This window comes from Grosmannia clavigera, assembly GCF_000143105.1.
Source record: "Grosmannia clavigera kw1407 unplaced genomic scaffold GCSC_108, whole genome shotgun sequence".
In the NCBI taxonomy this organism is placed as follows: domain Eukaryota; kingdom Fungi; phylum Ascomycota; class Sordariomycetes; order Ophiostomatales; family Ophiostomataceae; genus Leptographium; species Leptographium clavigerum.
The window spans coordinates 1,662,873-1,681,845 of NW_014040837.1; the positions used below are offsets into that span (position 1 = coordinate 1,662,873).

General features: G+C 53.0%; 5 protein-coding genes across 5 annotated transcripts; 2 read left to right on the plus strand and 3 right to left on the minus strand.

The window, feature by feature from the left end:
- Nucleotides 1-890: 890 nt before the first annotated feature.
- Nucleotides 891-2,852, minus strand: CMQ_6639 (uncharacterized protein; the record flags this gene model as incomplete). The annotated part of the gene is made up of 2 exons (XM_014320325.1): nt 891-1,551; nt 1,807-2,852. The coding sequence occupies 2 exons, from the start codon at nt 2,850-2,852 to the stop codon at nt 891-893; spliced, it is 1,707 nt and encodes a 568-aa protein (XP_014175800.1).
- A 4,739-nt stretch (nt 2,853-7,591) lies between these two features.
- Nucleotides 7,592-8,007, plus strand: CMQ_6636 (uncharacterized protein; the record flags this gene model as incomplete). The annotated part of the gene is made up of 2 exons (XM_014320322.1): nt 7,592-7,735; nt 7,789-8,007. The coding sequence occupies 2 exons, from the start codon at nt 7,592-7,594 to the stop codon at nt 8,005-8,007; spliced, it is 363 nt and encodes a 120-aa protein (XP_014175797.1).
- Nucleotides 8,008-8,481: 474 nt separating this feature from the next.
- Nucleotides 8,482-9,470, minus strand: CMQ_6974 (uncharacterized protein; the record flags this gene model as incomplete). The annotated part of the gene is made up of 3 exons (XM_014320660.1): nt 8,482-8,702; nt 9,093-9,370; nt 9,424-9,470. The coding sequence occupies 3 exons, from the start codon at nt 9,468-9,470 to the stop codon at nt 8,482-8,484; spliced, it is 546 nt and encodes a 181-aa protein (XP_014176135.1).
- Nucleotides 9,471-12,178: 2,708 nt separating this feature from the next.
- On the plus strand, nt 12,179-16,189 carry CMQ_6695 (histone deacetylation protein rxt3; the record flags this gene model as incomplete). The annotated part of the gene is made up of 3 exons (XM_014320381.1): nt 12,179-13,255; nt 13,871-14,463; nt 15,223-16,189. The coding sequence occupies 3 exons, from the start codon at nt 12,179-12,181 to the stop codon at nt 16,187-16,189; spliced, it is 2,637 nt and encodes an 878-aa protein (XP_014175856.1).
- Nucleotides 16,190-16,385: 196 nt separating this feature from the next.
- CMQ_6796 (uncharacterized protein) lies at nt 16,386-16,877 on the minus strand (the record flags this gene model as incomplete). The annotated part of the gene is made up of 1 exon (XM_014320482.1): nt 16,386-16,877. The coding sequence occupies one exon, from the start codon at nt 16,875-16,877 to the stop codon at nt 16,386-16,388; it is 492 nt and encodes a 163-aa protein (XP_014175957.1).
- Between the last annotated feature and the right edge of the window lie 2,096 nt (nt 16,878-18,973).

The following is an 18,973-nucleotide window of genomic DNA, read 5'->3' on the forward strand; positions in this document are numbered from 1 at the left end:
GATACATAGTTATATCCCTTCAACGGGACCGAACATGCAATCGTATCAATGGCAGAGCACAAACCTGTCGACTAAACCGTGCAAACAAAGACCACCGCGATATCATTTTACGCATATAACCAAGTCAAACATACTAAGCAAGAGTCGAAAACGTATACTTATAGGTTCAAGTAAACTACTATACACGCGGCCGTAGAGAAAGAAACGTACAAAAACAGTCCAATAACAAGATCCCATAGACTGGTCCTAGACGGTGCCATTTGTCGTTGGAAGTATACTACTATTTTAATACTGCTTATAGTACCCTAGGATCTAGCCTCACTCCTATGGTAAGAACCGTTCTAACACATCAGCTCCAATAATACCAATGCAAAACTCGTTCCAGTCTCGACAGACACTCTGTCTGTACCATATCTGCCGATATCTTCCGTTAACGTTGCTCGTAGTATGGTACAACCTAGCTGTCACCGGATTGGTTCTTTAGCCCCGTATGCGTTTAGAGCATAGAACCTAGATATTGTAGCTAGCTGTCAAAACGTACCCCACTCTGGGGGGGTTTTTTTTTTGGGGGGGGGGGGGGGTTTTAAAAGGAAAAAGAAAAAGAAAAAGGAAAAAAAGAACAAAGCAATTTGAGCCCGGGCGACAGTCACTAAACTAAGCTTGAGGAAAAAGTAGACCAATGATGAGATATCAAACAAGGAAATAGCCCCAAATTACAAAGAAACTAAAGAGAACTAGTAGTAAGAGAGCCTGAAAGAAAAGCTTATAGAAATGTGTAAGAAGAAAATTGCGAGACAGCACACAGCTGACTCGATTTATCGAAAGGCAGGGTTGTGAGGGCAGGGAAGGACCAATCAAAATCTGGCATCAGATCTTTCGTAAACTGATCGTCACGAAAACGCATTGCTGTCAGAATTATATGGCATGAAGTCGAAGTGTGGAGAGTCTTTGCTGTAGTTGAACTCATCAAAGTCGTTGCCAAGAATTTTACAGTTGTGGTAAAGAGTTGACGGCACGGAAGTCATTTCGGTCGCCTCGGATAGGCTTCCAACGAAGGTGTGGCTAAATTGTGCAAAATTGGAATAGGGTTGATGCAACTCCAAGAAAGTCGCAGAGGAAAGCAGTCCGTGGTCGAAAGCGGGCCCCATCTCTTCGGCAGTCATCTCGTTCTGCAAATCAGACGATGATCCAGAAGTTGTGTTGCCATCAACAACAGCACGGGTCCCTTTAATATTCGGAAGTTCGTTCCCGAGGCCGAAGGACTCTGCCTGCTCTTCCAGCTTTATGGGCAATGTAGAGCCTGCAAAAGAGGGCATAACAGTCCTGGAACGATTCTTGGGACGCGGGCTGGTAGACTCGTCCTTTTCCCCGCCATCCGTTTCAGCTATGGCATCGGTAATGCCAACAGGTACGATAACCTCTTTCATCCAGCATTTCAGATCCGGCATGGGCGGCCAGTCAGTATTTGCCTCATCCTCTGCTGCAGAAGAAGCTGTTGGCGACGCTTGGTGACTTCCCTTCCTTGGCACCTTCTTTTTGAAATGCGTGCGTCTGAGGTGAGCAGCCGCATTATAGTATGCTCCGTACAACTTCTTAGCACTGCAATGTTTGCAATCAAGAAGGGGGAGGATGACTTCAACGTTTGTCTTGATACCCGATGCGTGAGGGTCACAGCAAACCCATTTTTTGACGTCAGGCGTGTGCTTGGCATACATATGCCGTCGAAGCTCATGCTCACCACGAAAGCCTTCCGGGTAGGTATTGCAGCGGAGGCATTTCAACTTCGGGTGCTTTGGCCGCGCATACCTCGCTTTGAGAATTTCCTTTTTGCCAAGCGCGGCCGCGTCTCTATTAGAAGGCTCAGGGCCATCCTCCAATGCATTTTGGGATCGCAAAATTGTAGACTCAGGTGCAGACGCAGAGGCCCTTGGTTGTATGGCGAATCTTCTTGCTGCACTGTTTTGGCGTCGCAATGTGTCCTTTGCGCGAGCACTTAAATAAGATGAGGTCGAGCGGGTGCTACCATTGGACTCAGAGCGTTCCATATCGGTAAAGTGATGCTGTGGCCGTGGCTCGGCACCATCAGAACCAGGCTCAGGTTCCCCATCTGTGGTATTGAGACAGTAACTTGTGCCGTCGAGAGAAAGTGCTGGTTCCATCGCAAAGAAAAAATTCCCGGGAAAATGGGAAGCTGACTGGCCAGAACTTGATTGAGAAAATTGTGCCGCCAACGAATACCCAGTTCCGATGCCAAGAACAGCCACATCGCTATCGAGAGGCTGCTCAACGATAGCAAGATCATCGTAGTTACGGCGGGGCAATTTGATATCCTGGCTGACAAGCGGAGATTCGGAAAAAGAGTCCTGTGAATTGACCTGTACCATATCGAGCGCTCCAAAAACGCTGCCTTGGTAGCTCTCACTCACTCTTGAGCTGGTAGCTGTGTCCGTGCCAGTATCTTCCGTGAGCGAGCCACAGTTAGAAGGAAGGGCTGAAGAAGGCATGGCATGAAAGTGTATCTCGACTGGGGGAGAAAGGTACTGCTGAGGGGAAGAGTTTGGCAGCAACTTTCCGCAGCCTCGCGATCGAAGATATTGCATCGGGTCCAAGCCGACGCCATCCAAGCCTGGAGAGATCGTGGCGGGATTTGTGTTTCGGGCCCGTAGGTGGTATCCGGGATAGAGTGAAGCGTCCTGGCTGCTGCCGGGTATCGTCGTTTCGGCTGCTGGGTTGCCCGCATCATAGCTCCAATCGCTGGCAGACAGCCGGCTTGCCATGGACGGATGTGATGTTGACGCTACGGACGCCGCGAAAGGAGTACTCGAGAGAGATGCACTGGGAGGGTGCAGCATGCTCGAAGGCGATGGTGTGGATGGCAAATATGACAACGAGCGAGCCATACTGTCGGCTTCAAAATAAACTGTCGGGTTTTGCGGAAGGATGGCTGTTTTCGATCGCTTCAGAGGTGGAGGTCGCATGTAGGCGTTATCGTGTATGCCTTCAATCTGTTGCCGAGTTAGAAGATCAGACTGACGAAAAGAATACACAAGTGGACGACGACGGACATATTGTACACTAAGTCTCGACCGAGTAATGGGGTATTCAGCGCAATGCCGCTTGCTGCCCTCCAACGAAGAGTGTAGGCGTGGATTCGCTTCCATTTTTGCGATGGCAATAGATGTGGATATGTCGTTTGACTGACAAAGGCGACTCTGCGATGTTTGAATCTCGGGATTTCGTTGGCCGATGGTCATGTTGCAAATATTTCTTGGAAAGATAAGACAATACGGCAGTCAGTGAGAATTAAGTATGAATCGCTCATATAAAGGCGACGAAAGCAAGAGGCAGTCGGATGGAGACACAATTTTGATGAGATAAAGGATCAGACAGAAGGAAGCTGCGAAGTCAGGCAGCAACGCAGGTCTTACGCCCGCGAAAGAACGGGGATGGCGCTCCGAATAAGTACGTCGGAGATGCCTGACTTTCACAAGGAACGGTCAAATGTAGGCTGTGCAGACTCGCCGGGCTGGGATGTGTTAGGTGGGTTTAACGCCCGGCGAAGAAGTATTAGGACCACAGTGAAAGAGGTGTGGGAGAGGAAATGCAGGAGATTGCGCAGGAGAAGGTGCACGGAAATGGGCAGCAAAAATGCCAAAGGCCAAGAGGAAAGCGTGCATGGAACTTTCCGGGGAACTGCAGAAGTCTCGCATAGTCAGCTCATGTTCTTGTGACGAAGCTGGGTATAGAGTGGAGTGCTTGCAAACATCCTCGAAGGCCTGTAAACGACAAGGCGCATGTGTCGGCGTCCTCTCCGACGTAACGGCCTAGAGCAGCCCTGGAGACGCTATTGGGTATACCACGAGTGGTGTGCAGAGCTGCGCAAGGGGGGGATTGGTGTGTGTGAGTGGCCGGACTGAAAGATGCGGTGGAGAAGGGGTTAGCATGCAGCCATTGCCCGAAGCATACGGAGTACGAGTCGCCCGACCTTTTGCTGTTGATTCTATTGGGCTATGTAGCGACGACCAGATGGCTGAACCGGCCTGCTCGTACTCGTAGACGGGTATGCTGGTCAAAAGAGCGGCCATGACAACGGTTGCTCTTGTGTCCTGTCTACCATTGTCGCGTCTTTTGTCTCCGTCTGCATTGCTGGCGTTTGATAGCGACCGGCACTGTCCATTGTCCGTACGAGACTTCTGTCCTCCGTACGGGTACTGTTTTTCCAACCAGCAAGTGGATGCTGTATTCATGCTATAAATGACGTATGTCTGAGCGCTGCACGGCCGATCAGGCTGTGATAGGCGTCAACTCCAAGCCGGGGTGGGTGTGCTGTCGTGCAGAATGAGCGACGTAACGCACTTTACGCGATGCACAAACTGATCGACGTCTCTCTCGCTCTCCAGGGTCAGGCACTGCCTGCAAAAACCGTGGCTTGGCTTATCCGTTGAGGGGGGTGGGGGTGCATCCTGGTTTCGGTTAGTGGAAAGTCCGCTTGTGCCCAGCGGCCTGCTGGGGAACGATGATCAATCAGCTTCTGGCGCCGCTTCCGAACTCACTAACGCCATCGAGATCGGCGGTGGCCTGCGACCCTGCGCATTTTTGCGCGATGCTACTATGTAAGATACAAGTTTAAGTAGGCATGTACTCGTACTCGTACTCGTACTACTCGTACTGTAGTCAAGGAACAGAAAGAGATTTGCGCTACCAACAGCTGAATGACAAAAACTTTTTGTTGGGGCTTCCGTCTGTCGTCTGCACAGTCTACACACTGGGTGCCCATTTGCGGGCCACGCGTACGAGTAGACACGGCCCGGCCTACTGGTGCAGTAACGAACAAGAGCGCAAGTGCTGACGGGAAACGGGCCTGGCTAGCCAGGCCGCAAAGGCTGGCCACCAGTTGTATTTCAGGGCGAGACAGGGCGCAGCACTACTGTGACAGAAAGGGAGGGGGTGCCTGCCTGCTTGTCATGCTAAAACCGCTTGCCAACAGCACTAGCGGCAGCACAAGGCTCACTAGCGCTGACTGGACAGACGGGCAGCACAACAACGGTCACAAGCCGTGTTCTTGTTCGCCCTGTCTGCAAGCACTGGCGGTCGCTGGTTTCGTGTCCTCCTCATCATGCAGCACGACAACGAAGAGACACACTGCCCGGCAGGCCGCTTCTTGCTCCGGTTGGACCGCATTCTCGCCGCTTCTACTTTCTTTTTCCTCGCTTTACCCACTTTCTGTAGAAATGACCTGATGCGATCGTTCCCAGATTTTTGTCCACCTATCTCTTGGCTTTTTTTTACTCGCAGAGCCGCAAGCCCGAATGCCTCTCGACTTCTCATCAACATGTCCACTGGCTGTTCACCGCCACAACCCGACCATCCTAGTTTGTGGCCGATTCCACTTTCGGGTGGCGGACGACGTCGGATCTCACTCTGTTATTTCGTCAATGCTTTTTCCTCCATGGTTCTTTTCAAGCACAAGACAGGCTGGTCACAAATTTTTACAGAGCCGCATACAACACGACAGTGCTTGGCAAAGCTGGCACAGCCCCAGCGATACTGGAACTTTGTAGTAACCGGCCTCCGGACGTGTCATGGGCGCGCCTCAAATCAGACTTCTCTGTCACGACCCACTGACCTGATCGGAAATGCTCGCGGGGAAACAAATTAGTTGTGGCAGTCAGAAAAATACCCAAGTGGTGACCCAAGCTCGACGATGAATCGGGTCGTCGCTGCCAAGGCCTCCCATCCAACACCAATACGTTTGCACGCCAGCTTTAGATCTAGTCCAGCTGTAGCCGTCGCCAGTAGGCAACACAGGCAACCGCATATGAATGGGCGTCTGCTGCTTCAGTGTCATCACTGTTACGGTCACACGCTCGTGAGGCGCAACTTGGTTATCGCGACACGCGCCGCAGATATAGCTTTAGTCGTCGTGCTTCTAATAGGTCCACGGCATGGCTGGATCGAGCATCGGTCGGTAGACCTGTGTTAACGGCTCGCCAAAAAAGACAAAGCTGTACGACATCTCGCTCAAGATATTCCAGGACTAGACGAGACCTCCGAAACATCTGGTAATACTCAGCACTAGTGGCCTTCCCGTGACCTTCAGGTGGCAGCGTCCATGACTTTCAAGGAGGCTGTGCTGCACCTTTCCCGATAAGATGTTTAGCCACATCCTGTGTCCACGCATAGGAAGACCAAGATGGCGAAACCTCTGCCGTCGTTCGTTACTTCAAAGGACTCCTCTATCATCAATTCCCGGTGTGTACGAGTACGGAGTAAAGAGCGCACGCACCCTCGACATGATGTCACAGTAAGGGAACGTGATCGGCAAGTATCGGTAGGTATATTCAGAACATGCTGGGCACATCCTCCTGCGGTTGTGAGCCCGCTACGGCCCGCTATGACGGGTGCTAATTACGCCAGCATTAACAGAGCTTCGCCAAAAAAAAAAAAAACAAGTGCATTTTTGTCATGCCCGTTACAATGGCACATCGTAGACTGTAATTGTTACGGCAAACCCTCCAAATTGTGTAGCCGCTACATTCCAGTAGGAGGTAACGTTTGTTTGTCTCCAGCTCTAACCGCCGTGCCCTCCCTCTCAGTGAGTACAAGGCTTTTAGGCCATCCATATACAGCAAGACTAGTTTGGGGGGGTTTTGCTCAATAGAATAGTGTCAAACATTGCTCTCCTTGCATTACCTCCCGTGCCATTCGCACGACTGGCTGATGGGTGTATGACCTGTTTTATGGCACTTTGTAGCATGTCCCATGCCGAGTCCACCGCCGAAACCCCTCGTTAGCCAGTATATTACAATGCCATGGGTGGACTCCGTAGATGCAGGTGAATCCCCCGATTGTGTCACAGGCGGAACGAAGCCCAACAAAAGTCTCCAAAATCCGCTATTCTCGGACAGACCAATCTGCTCGATTGACGAGAAATCAAGCTGAAAGCAAATGCTTTTTCTTGAAAAAGACTTGAAAAGGCTGGGTGAGAACTGTGGCGGGGTTTGGGTTTTAGCGCCGGGTAATATGTTTTCCTCGAAAAACAGCAGCTGCCGCATCGGCCCCGGCTTCGGAGATGCGCTATTCAGAAGCTGAGCTGAGGGGAAAGTCGGTCAATCGGACTGCAGAAAGCAGCAAACGACGTGACTGCATTGTACAGAGTAGTATGGAGTATATGACGAGTTTGAATACTCGTATATTACGTTCCTTACGAGTAAAGCTGTGCCAAACAGCAGTAAGAATGGAATCGTACGGTGACAATACAAACACCCGGCCTCCAGCTGACAAAGCAACGCTATTGCAATACAGAAAATCGGCGAAATATTGACCGGAACCTGCAATAGCTTGTATTTTCGCGTTTGCATTCTGCAAAACTGCCACAAACTACGCAAGCGAACTGGAAGAGAATTAGGGACTTGACAGAATCCGGTCATTATATGCCCCTAGTTGTTCACCCCAGCGTGAACGGACCAGCTGGCAACGAAGAAATAACTCCCCTTCTTATCTCGATCCAGCAACCCCCGCCTCTACCGACCGTCCTGCCGAACTCCTTCGTCATAGCCACTACGCCCCGCAACACTCCATCACTGCCCGCATGGCCGGCCTCTTCTTCTGGCGCGTAGGCGCCCTGTATGGTGCGACAGCCGTGGCGATGGGCGCCTTTGGGGCACACGGCCTGAAAAAACATATCACCGATCCGCGGAAGCTCAACAGCTGGTCCACGGCCGCCCACTACCAGGTGCGAGATCCATGTATTCCCTTCTGGGTCCGCTCTCCTGACTGACGTCACAGCTCGCTCACTCGGTTGCTTTATTGGTGGCGCATGGCCATCCTGTGGCTGGCTCGCTCTTTACGGCCGGCATGACCTTGTTCAGCGGCAGTATCTATGCCCTAACGCTCGATCCCGAGCGCTTTAAGTGGATGGGGCCCGTGACGCCCGTCGGTGGACTGTGCTTTATCCTCGGGTGGCTTTCACTGATCTTTAGCCGTGGTGCCGTCCTGCGCATTTGATCTAACGGCTGCCGTAGTTGTGCATTGCTTGCTTGACTTATGGGGGCCCCTTTTGGCTTTCGTTGTTTTCGTTGCTTTCACAACTCACTTTGCCATGTAGCTTGTCATGAAATACTGCAAGATACTCGACTGAACCATATAAATACTCCTTGGTTCCAAACCTTCTTTTCCGTCTTTGACTTCTAATCTAAGGTGGCTTTTCATACGAACTCGCCGTTATTGCTGATAGTCTCAAGTTTTATATCGCTCTTTGTCCAGCTGGAATACAACTATCGGGGAAAAAGTATGTCTCCTTGCTCCATCTCGACGGCATGTACCGCGTTCTGGCATACTTCTGCTTCTGGTCTTGAAGTGACGTCTTCTCTACAGTAATTCCTGCAGCTGAGACTGTCTCCGCACGCCCTCGCTTCACGTACGTCTGTCGGACCCATACCCTAGTCTTTAATGGGAAGCAACACAAGCGGCACGTGCCGGCTAGCGGTACAATAGGATGAAATCGATACGACTGGCAGCCATGTAGGCTTCAAGAACATCCTTGCGATCGGTTACGTCGGCAAAGTTTAACGGAAAGTAGAACGCACTGCTTGCCAGGTACGCGTAGTCGGTGGGCAGATTCCTGCCGTAGGCCGGCCTGCAGCACAGCGGCTGCAGCAGCGAGGCCAAAAGCACCACCTGCAGCTCGAAAAAGTTGCGGACTATAAGAAGACAGCCCGGTGTGCTTTGGTTGTGTTTGCCTGCAAGGCAATGAATGTCGGCTGTAGCGGCAGAGAGATCGGGGATGCACTTGGCATCATAGGGAGGCGAACAAGTTTCGGCTCGACGATAATGAAAATGTGAGACAGACGTTGACGACCAGCACAGATATGACTATGGGGGAGTCCCATCAAAGTAGGAGCCGTCATGCTGACTGAGATCAGCACGAGGACGACGGCGGCCGAGCCGGACAGGATGCCCTAAATTTCGTTCTTGCGAGATCCTTCTGCGAAGGTTCAGGTAGGCAGCTTGAGCGACAGCAGATGGACAGTTATGCAGCCAGCAAGCACGCCCAACGGCGGTTGGCTAGCATAATAGAGGTGCCAGCCCACGAAATTGTGTCCTGTGTGTCGAGGTCGCGGGAGATGGAAGGAGCGACACGCTGATGCCATTCTGGTCGATGAAGGCGATCATCAGTGCGGTGGCTAGGGTGAGAAATACGACGAGCAGCTTGCGCCTCAGAAGCAGGTCTGTCCAACTATACAGCGCCTTCTCCCGTGCCGACTGCTGCTTGTGCAGCGTGCTGTCAATGGCCTTGGCTGCGACTGCTACGCTGGCCTGTGTCCTCTTCTTCCTGGTTGCCTTTCCCCTCTTCTGTTGCTGTCCAAAACTAATCACGTGCTCCCCGTTTCAGTACGAGAGTTGCAGGTACCTCAAGATTACGGCCCACGAGCCTTGAGAGCTGTTAATCGAAGCACTGCCGAGGCCATGAGGTGGGACCGCAAGTGTCGGGCTCCCCCAGATCGCTGGGGCGATCGGTACCGGATGCAGCACGGCGGCTAGGCATTCAATTTATGCCATACAGGGGGCGATACCGCGCGAGCACCAGTAACGAAAACGGTAGCCATTTAGCAAATCGCGCTTAGGAGATAGCCGAAACGTCAAGCAAGGATCACATCTTCTTAAGAAAACCGAAAAGGATGCTGTCAAATTAGCGGCGTCAGTCCCAATCGGTGGCGATTTACGGAGCATTCCGTACGTAATGGAGTTGAAGCCCTACAACCTCTTGCCCAGTCGGCGCTATCGGCTCCGAAATGGCTGCCTCCATAGGAACTGGCATGTACTCATATGCCTCGGTAGCCGCAGACGGCAAAACAGTTGGGCCACATTTGTTTCTGTGGCCTGCAATGCAGTGACAGGTGAACCGGAGGCTGGCTCGTAACGAAGGCTACCTATTTTTGTACTCGTATCATCCATCTTACATTTGCCTAGCTAGATGTGCGTTAATATACCTCATAGGGTCTTCCTATGCATCTACCAGAAGACGGCCTTGCTTTCGAATATAACAAGTGGGGGGCGAACCCGGTAGACAAGGTAAAAACGTCCAGTGATACTCCGTATAGCACCGTAATTGTTTATATCTGCATAGTAAGATATGATACGGGTCTATGCCTATACTTCATTGGCTAATAATCACCGCTAGTCCGATTCAAGAAGACCGCTATAATTCTGCCGACTAAATTATATCCGGGTTTGCAACTAAAACCTTGGTAAGGTGTCTGTTTAATTGTCTGTGTATTTATTGAAAAACAACGGGAAATGTGTGAGGGGGAATAATGAAAAGGCTGTAGAACAAACCATCCTCGTAGTAGTGCCATTGATGCTGGTAACACGGAGTACTGTTAGTGTATATATACTCCGTATATTTAGACGAATATTTGTCTGAGGCGGTGAGCAAACTGTGTATCTTATCTCACGGAGTTTTTTGGGTTTTTTTTGGCGAGACGGGTCAGAGTGATTGTCTACCAGTTATGGATTTTCTTATGTCTCAATCCGTACTCCATCCGGAGGGACTCCGTACATCGCTGGGGCGAGCAAGCATCAGCAGGCTGTCGTATGACGTAAGTCTACCAGTAAGAAACAACAAAACCCGGCTTGTCTCGAAGATGTAAACGAAGCAGAACATAACTCGACGCACCTAGATTCGCATTCCGTTTTCACCATTGGGTGATTCTGTCGTCACGCAGAATTTAACCCCTGCAGCGCGTCCACTAAATATTACCGCAACCCATTTTCATATATTTCGTTTTATTTCTCCCTCTGCCTCGGTAAATTTCACGCGGAATGAGGCCGGGTAAGTCTGGTGAGATACGAGTACTTGTACGGTGCAATGCACTATCTCCTGCCACCCGTGCATTAGTATTAGCTTCATTTCGAAACCAAAGCCAAGATACGTGGGGTTTCCGAGTTGTACTCGTAAGCTGTGGACTGTACGGCGTACGGCGTGCTCGTACTCGCGCAGACATCGCTCTGAATCAGTGTCCGCTGCCCACCAGTCGTGATTGCCATATTCGCCTGTAAGAGTACTCCGTACTACTTCCTTTTCGGCCTCAGGTTGCCTTCTCGTCAGCAACAGCTTCTTATCCCTTTCCCCAGCAATTGCCTCCTTCTGCCCCTTCTGCGGTCTTCCCGATTTGCATGTTTTTTGAGGGTCGTGACATTTTGGGGTCCCCATACTCCTGCAGCTAATAGCGTTGTCGGCCTAGCTTGCTCTGCCGCACCAGGTCCTCTGGCAGCCAGCGTCTTTTTTAGGGTCTTGTACTCAAAAAGCAACCGCTCCGCTCCTGCCCTTCCCAAACCATCTTCTTCCCACCGTACCTTCCCTGCGTCGGTGGCCTTTTTTGCCAGGGCTCCGTTGCGCCTTCTGCTGCGACATCCGAGAACGACCGCCCAAGCCTGTTCCTACCTTCATACGCGGCGAAGCGCGAGAGTGCCTAGGACGAATGTGAGACGAAACCGTTTCTGGTCGGACAAAGAAATTTCGGCCTGCTTTTTGGGGCTAAATAAATAAATAAATAACTAGTCCAGTCCACGCGAGATGGACGCAAGACAGCCACCTCTCCCGGCGCCACCACCGCCACCGCTCTCGTCATCTCAACATCCCTATTCTCGCAACGCCCCGTCGCCTATGTATAGTCGGCAAGCGTACCCTCCACCCTCGACCTCGCGTTCACCCCCATCCGCCGTCTATGCAGATCGACACCACGCGCATCAGCGGCGGCCGTCAGACTCGTCGTACCATTCTCGGTCGCGCTCTTCTTACCTGCCGCCTCACATAAATACCGAATCGACAGCTACGATATTATCAGCATCAATATCAACGTCAACATCCGCATCCACATCCGTATCCGTATCCGCATCAGTACCGACATCAGTGTCGGCTTCAGCTTCAACCTCTCGACTCGTATCAGGCCTGCGAAACCACCCCGGCCACGCTCGCCATCCAAGCGCGCCGTGCCTGTCGACTCCAGTTCTCATCGGCCCTCCAGCGCCTCAGCAGTCTGCCTCGCCGCCGCCGCCGCCGCCGCCTGCAATGCAGGGAAGCGGCCAGGGTGGCCCTGCCCATCCACTCGGCCCCGGCCCTCTCTCACAAAACTCACTTAACCCATTCTCACTTCCGCCACCGCGTCCTCTCGCCATGCCCATCAGCGGCCCTCCTCCGGCATATCCCCCGTCGCGTGAACTGCCTTCGCTAAACTCGATTCAGCGAGCAGGCAGTTCCGGGAGCTCCATGTCGATTTCTTCTATGCTTGGTGGTCCCCCATCTCACGTACGAGACGCCTCTGCTTCGGGCCCTCCGACAGCCGGCCCTGGGGGTACCTACGTGTCGCCAATTCACGCGTCGCCTCGCATATCTTCGGCCGCGACAGATTATGGCCCCTACCGACGGCCGCAGACGCCGCCCGAACATCAGCGACCCCCATATGATGGGAAAGATCCTAGGGGGCCCAGCTCAAACGTTGCTGCCTCACCCCAGCAACAAACATATGTGACCACTCCCGAGATACCCCGATACGGCACTCCCCAGTCGTATCCTCATCAACACGGCCCTCCGAATGACCAGCAAGTCCGGATGGCTGCTGTAGCGATTCCTCCTCGTCCCGGTAGCATACCACCTACCCGACCTCTGGATCAGCACAGCAGGCTTGGAGGTCCCCCTCCTGGACACTCGGAGCCCATGTACTCCGCGCGCGGCCCTGAATACAGTCCCGAAAAGCACGGTCGGAACCACAAGTACGAGGATCAACCACCGCAACACCAGCGCGCTCTACCATACTTGTCGGAAAGAGAACGAGAACGAGAGCGTGAGCGTGAGCGGGAATGGGAGCGCGAACGCGAGCGTGAACGCGAGCGTGAACGGGAACGGGAGCGTGAACGAGAACGGGAGCAGCGAGAAAGACAGGCTCACGAATTAGAGCTGGTCGGGAGAGAGAGAAGAGACCGGGCTACGACAATCGGATCAGATCCCGGTCGTCCGCCTCAAAGCGTGCATGCGTCGGAGTACATGCATCGGCCTCAGCAGTCGTCTACCTATGGCCGTCAACCAGAACTCCGCGAACATCTCTCTTGGCCACGCCAGCCCTACGACCAGCCGCGACCGTACGATCATGGAACGCGGCCCATTGAATACCCACCCTCTTCGACGCCTTCCCAAAATCCGTCGCAGTTCTCTCTTGGACAAGTGCCGCCTCAAGACCACTATTCAAACTCATCGGTCCTTCCCCTCTCGCATCAATCGTCCTCTAATATGCATTCACAGCCATTCGAGTCTCCCGACCACCACCGATTAGGTGTTCTGCACGCGCAAGCACAACAGCAGCACCAGCACCAGCAACAGCAACAGCAACAGCAACAGCAACAACAACAGCAACAGCAACAGCAACAGCAACAGCAACAGCAACAGCAACAGCAACAGCAACAGCAACAGCAACAGCAACAGCAACAGCAACAGCAACAGCAACAGCAACAGCAACAGCAACAGCAACAGCAACAGCAACAGCAACAGCAACAGCAACAGCAACAGCAACAGCAACAGCAACAGCAACAGCAACAGCAGCAGCAGCAGCAACAGCAACAGCAACAGCAACAGCAACAGCAACAGCAACAGCAACAGCAACAGCAACTGCAACAGCAACAGCAACTGCAACTGCAACTGCAACTGCAGCAGCAACAACAACAACGTCCGCACCAGCAGCACCAGCACCAGCACCAGCACCAGCACCAGCACCAGCACCAGCACCAGCACCAGCACCAGCAACAACAGCAGCAACAGCAGCTACTCCAACATCAACTCCAACAACAGCACCAGCACCAGCATCAGCAGCTCCAGAAACAGATCGCACCGGGCCCTCGTTCGCGCCCTCTAGAGGATATCCCGCCACCACCATCCGTCGCTTATAGTGGCAGTGGGGGTATCATGGGGGGAATATCCTCTAGCACTGTTTCTGCTCATGAGCCCTCGCGCAATCGTCTAGCTGAAGACAACTCTCACCACGTACCGCGCAATTTGTTGACGATACAGGAAATCAGTCGAAAGGGTCGCGTCTCCCCACTGCCACAGGCCGTCCAGGGTGCCCAGCCACAAATTCATGGTCCTGCTGGTCAGCCGGCTATAAAGAGCGAGTTCGGCCGCATGTTTGCGGGCATTGGAAATATGGTCGGCATGGGTCTCGGAAGCCCGATCTCGGTTGGCTCCTCCCCATTCGGTTCAACGTCAGGTGGCAACAGCGGAGCTGCACTACGCCGAGAAGACCCAGATTATACCCCACAAGAATTGAACGTCGACTCAGCCAATAAGAATGGCTCGAGGAACAAGCGTCGCAAGGTGAAAGAAGAGGAAGGGAAAATCGATGAGGACAATGGTGGAAGGGTCACACCAATGGGCAAATCGAAGCGGGTGAAAGCCGTCCATCACCATCACCAGTATGTTCTGAACAATGTCACACCGTTCGAAAGGGCGGGAGGACCGTGCCTGGGGACAGATTGTACTGACTTGTACGGCAGCCACCATCACAACCATCACCATCACCATCACCCTGAGCCGGCCTCGTCTTCGCCGTCGCATGGCGGCCCAGCTGCTCTGAAAAATACGAAAGCATCAACTCCTCTCCACTCACCCACGGTACCCTCACAGGAACTTACCGGCACTCACCCTCTCCAAGACATACCGCGATCTGTGCAATTGCAACAGTTAGCACAGCCACCGCTGCTCCAAACTTCGGGCGTGAAGAATGTCGGCGACGCCTCCGCCTCCAGCCTTCCACCGGCGGTGCTAGAGACTCCTAAGCAAATCATTTTATCTCGGGCTGTCGTGGATAGTGTGGCAAAGTTGCCTCGGCACCATCTGGGCGATATTTTGTACGAACCGAAGCTCAAGCCTTCCCGGAAACACGATCCAAGCACAGGCCGGCCCCCACGATTTCCCTACGCAACTACCCCGCGACCTCTCCCTTTGAATATGATTAAAGGCAAAGAGAATTGTACACTCACAGTGAAGGTTAGCAAGGTATACCTGGCTACTGCCCCTCGAGAGGAAATAACGTACCGTCGTGCTGTCTGGGGAACCGAAGTATATACCGATGACTCCGACGTTATAGCTGCTTGCATCCATGCTGGATGGATTCGAGGCGAGTGGTCCGATGACGTAGACGTCAACCTACTGGGCTTAATTAAAGTGGACAGGAAAGACACCAATGGGCGGAGCGTCGTCAGCAAAAAGGCAATCGGTGTCTCATACGAGGCAAACACAACTGAGCCCGAAGAGAGCAAGCGCTATCCGACTGTGCTAACAGCGCCACCAAAATCGGGTCCTATGGAGATTCCACCGGAGAAAGATCTTCACGTCACATTGCTCGTGCTGCCAGCTCTCGAAAAATATAGCTCGACCACGCGCTTTGGTATCCGGAGCCGGGAATGGGGTGGCGAGCCTCACGGATGGCGTCAACCGCACGATGGCCTCAGCTTTATGGTCATTGGTATACGCTGGGTCACCAACGGAGCAGGCGCTCAGAGCCGTCTTCGTGGCAAAGCCCGCCGGGAACGAATCCGCCAGGCTATGCGCGAGATTGAGATCTCTCCTAGTGGAAAGTTGTCCGGCATGTTCACAATCGGAATTTCTGACAGTGTCGATGGAGGACCTGTCGGGTTCTCCAGTGATTGGTGGCGCTCGGCACGAAAACCTGCAACCAACCACGATAAAGAAAACCATCCCGAAACTGTATGCTCTCTGCGGGCTGGCGAAGCGAGAAAATATGAGAGTCAGGCTGTTTGTGATCGCCAGTCACGGAGCAGCAACAACGGGGGAGGCTTTGAGAAAGGCGGTAGCACTGACGAAGAGCATGGCACTGAACCTGGCAACGACTCTACTATCATTGAAGAGGACAAGGAGGCTGACATGGATGCCGACGGCAATCACCACAGCTCAGACAAGGGTTCGGACGGAACACACGCGACGACCGTAGTGGATAGGAATGGTGGCAACGACTTAACAACCCCGACTGAACGCGGGTCAGACAATACCGAAGTTGGCGAGACCGCGGAACCTCCATCAGGAGAGCCTACGTTGAAGCAAATAGGCACTAAACAACCTGAGGGGGGTGAGGCCGACAAGGAAAGTTTGGAAGTGGGCGACACAGCCATGACAGATTAGTGGCCTCTTCAGAGACTGGTCAAAACAAAAATTCCACCCAAGTTCGCGTCTATAGTAGGAAACCAGTGTGTAATCAGATACTTTGCCCACCATCGTACAATCATTCTGTCGCCAATCTATATCTTTGTGGAGCACTCTGCGCATGCCTCCCCTACATCTTCCCTGTCTTGCCTTTTCCATCCGTCTTGGCATATCGCTAGAAATCGGTCACCCGCCCATTGAAGCTCCAGTCGCCGTTACTGCCCCATCGCAATGGCTCGGTTTTGGGGCCGCCTACCTCTCCTGTCAATGGGTTGCGATCGCCATCAAACTCAGGCGCCGCGCCGCGCCAGACACCCTCGACCGGGTTTCCGCTTGTCCCTTCGGGAATAGTGCCAGGTGCAACAGCAGTGAGAGGTGCGGTTTGGGTCTGGACGGTGCTCCCCGCCGCGGCAGTGGCCGCAGCCTTTTCGTTGGCTGCCCGCACGGCATCTGCCAGCTCAGCTGCAGCGACAGACTCGGATGCCTCGCGCAGTAGTCGCTCGAACTCAGCCTGCTCTTTGGCAGGCAGCCGCAGGGGCGATGGATGAGGGTCGAAGGAAGAGGACATGAATCGTAAGGCAATCGTGGCGGTCGCGGGCTTGGAAACAAGCATTCGTATTTGCGGCCGTGCATGGCGTACCGTAGCATGCACAAACTTCGAGGCCATCTTGGTTGTGTTGAGTATTGTGTATCTAAAAGGGTCTGCACGGAGTAATTTGCAGCCTCGTCGGTCGATCAGCTCTGCCTGAACTTCGCGAAGGCGGCAGGGAAACACTGCAGGAGCCGATTATATAATGACCCCACAATTTCTACGAGTACGGAGTACGAGTACAAGATGCTACTCCGTGCTCGCACTGTATATTGTTACAATCCGCACTCTGGGAACACTCGCTCGAACGGAGTACGGAGTACAGGGTACAACAACACGATGCAAGGGTGTGAAAAGCGTGTAAACATGGGCCCTTATAGACTAGTGGGCGAGAACGTCTCGATGCGAATGGTCAGTACTCTGTACAGAGCACGAGTACGGAGGAAACTGAACAGGCGGTGCCAAGCTAGGCCTTTATAGAGTACTTAAGATACGTTAGCCAACGTTAGCCAACGGCCATAACGGATGTAAGATAGTATGTATACCAGCAAGTTACTCCGTAAGTCCAGATCTGATGTATCTTATCTTACGGAACATCCAAGAGTAATCAGCCGGGGCGGCGATCAGGTCCGTGCAAAGGCCGTGCGAATACAATACGCGTCATGCTTTTCGCGCTCGTACCAGCAAAGCAAAGCAAGCTAAAAATAACAATGAAGGGCGGAATACTTCGTAAGATACAATGGGAGTACTCTAAACGGGCTTCGTACAGGTAAGCGAAAAGATCAGAGCCATGGCCGTAGGCCGGGACCGATAAATCGGAGAGTGAAGTGCCCCTTCTTTGATAAGCCGCGTAGAAGTGCCACGAGAGATCGACTTTAAGTCGCTAGCGATTTTTAAACAAATGTCCGGCGGCAAAAATCTTGCGTAATATACAACGACGGTACGAGTACTCCATAGGAGTCCCACGGAGTACTTCGTACTGTACGGAGTATTGCGAGCACTTCCAAAGTACTCCGTATGGAGCATCAACAGGGAGGCCGCGGGAAAGGCTAACACGGTCTTCAACGGCGCGCTCTGGTGCGACTGGCAGCGGCGCACTACCAATTTCGGGAGGACTCCTTCTTATTCTACGAGGCCCCGTAATTCAAGGTACCATCTGGTGAATGCAGGAAAGAGCGTTAAAGGATATCATGCGTACGGAGTAAACAAGTATCTTATGTAATTAAACGTGCTAGCTCTGTTTCAAGTGTGCGCATGTCGGCCAGTCATCACATCTTAGACACGGTTTTTCCATTTCCCAACGGTCTGACTGTATGATGAAACGCTGGGAGGGATGGTTGTGCGACAAGTCTAAGTCGTAATGTCAGCCGGGGCGGCACTACCGAGATTGACGCATTTGTACTCCGTACGGAGTGTACAGGACAGTCACCCGGACCCGGTAGCGACTTGTTAGGGCAGTTGTTTCGTCATGCGATGCCACGACAGACACCATCTACGAGTACCATGGAGCAAGCCAGGCTCGGCCCTGACGATGCTGACGACGACACCGCCACCCACGACGGGTAGCACACTCTCTAGGATCAGGGCCTGAGCAGGGGGGCAGGTCTTACTGTCATGTTCTGGAAGGATCGGTGCAAGGAAAAATGTCCAGGATCGAGATAAAAAAACCGATGCATCTTCCAAGATGGCCCGATACTGGCGTGATTCGATGTCCTTCCTTTGGAAAAAGGCCCTCTCCCCCCTGTTCTGCATCAAACGGCACACAGCACGGCGGCAGGGATACGCAAGGAGAGCGCCCCCAAGGTAAAGCAGGGCGAGAGGAAGTACTAGGAAGGAAGACACCCTTGGGTGACTTGCAGAAAATACCCTCCCCTTCTTCTCCCAGCCCTCCAGGCGGGCAGCGCGGCTGGGCATGAGCACGTCGTCTGCACCTAACCGGAAATGGAAAATGTTTCGCTGCCACTGGAGGCGCCCACAGGCGAAGCGAGGACGCCATGCGGACAACAGCAGGGCTGCAAATTCCAGTGCACATCTACTGCTAGTACCCCATGTCGCTGTTGGGGCAATGCCGGCCTTTCTCACACCCATTTTCTCATCCTCGCTTCTAGAACCCAAGGCCCTTGTCCCCCCCCCACGCCCTAGCCATTCCTGTGCACGACATTTTACAATGTCCT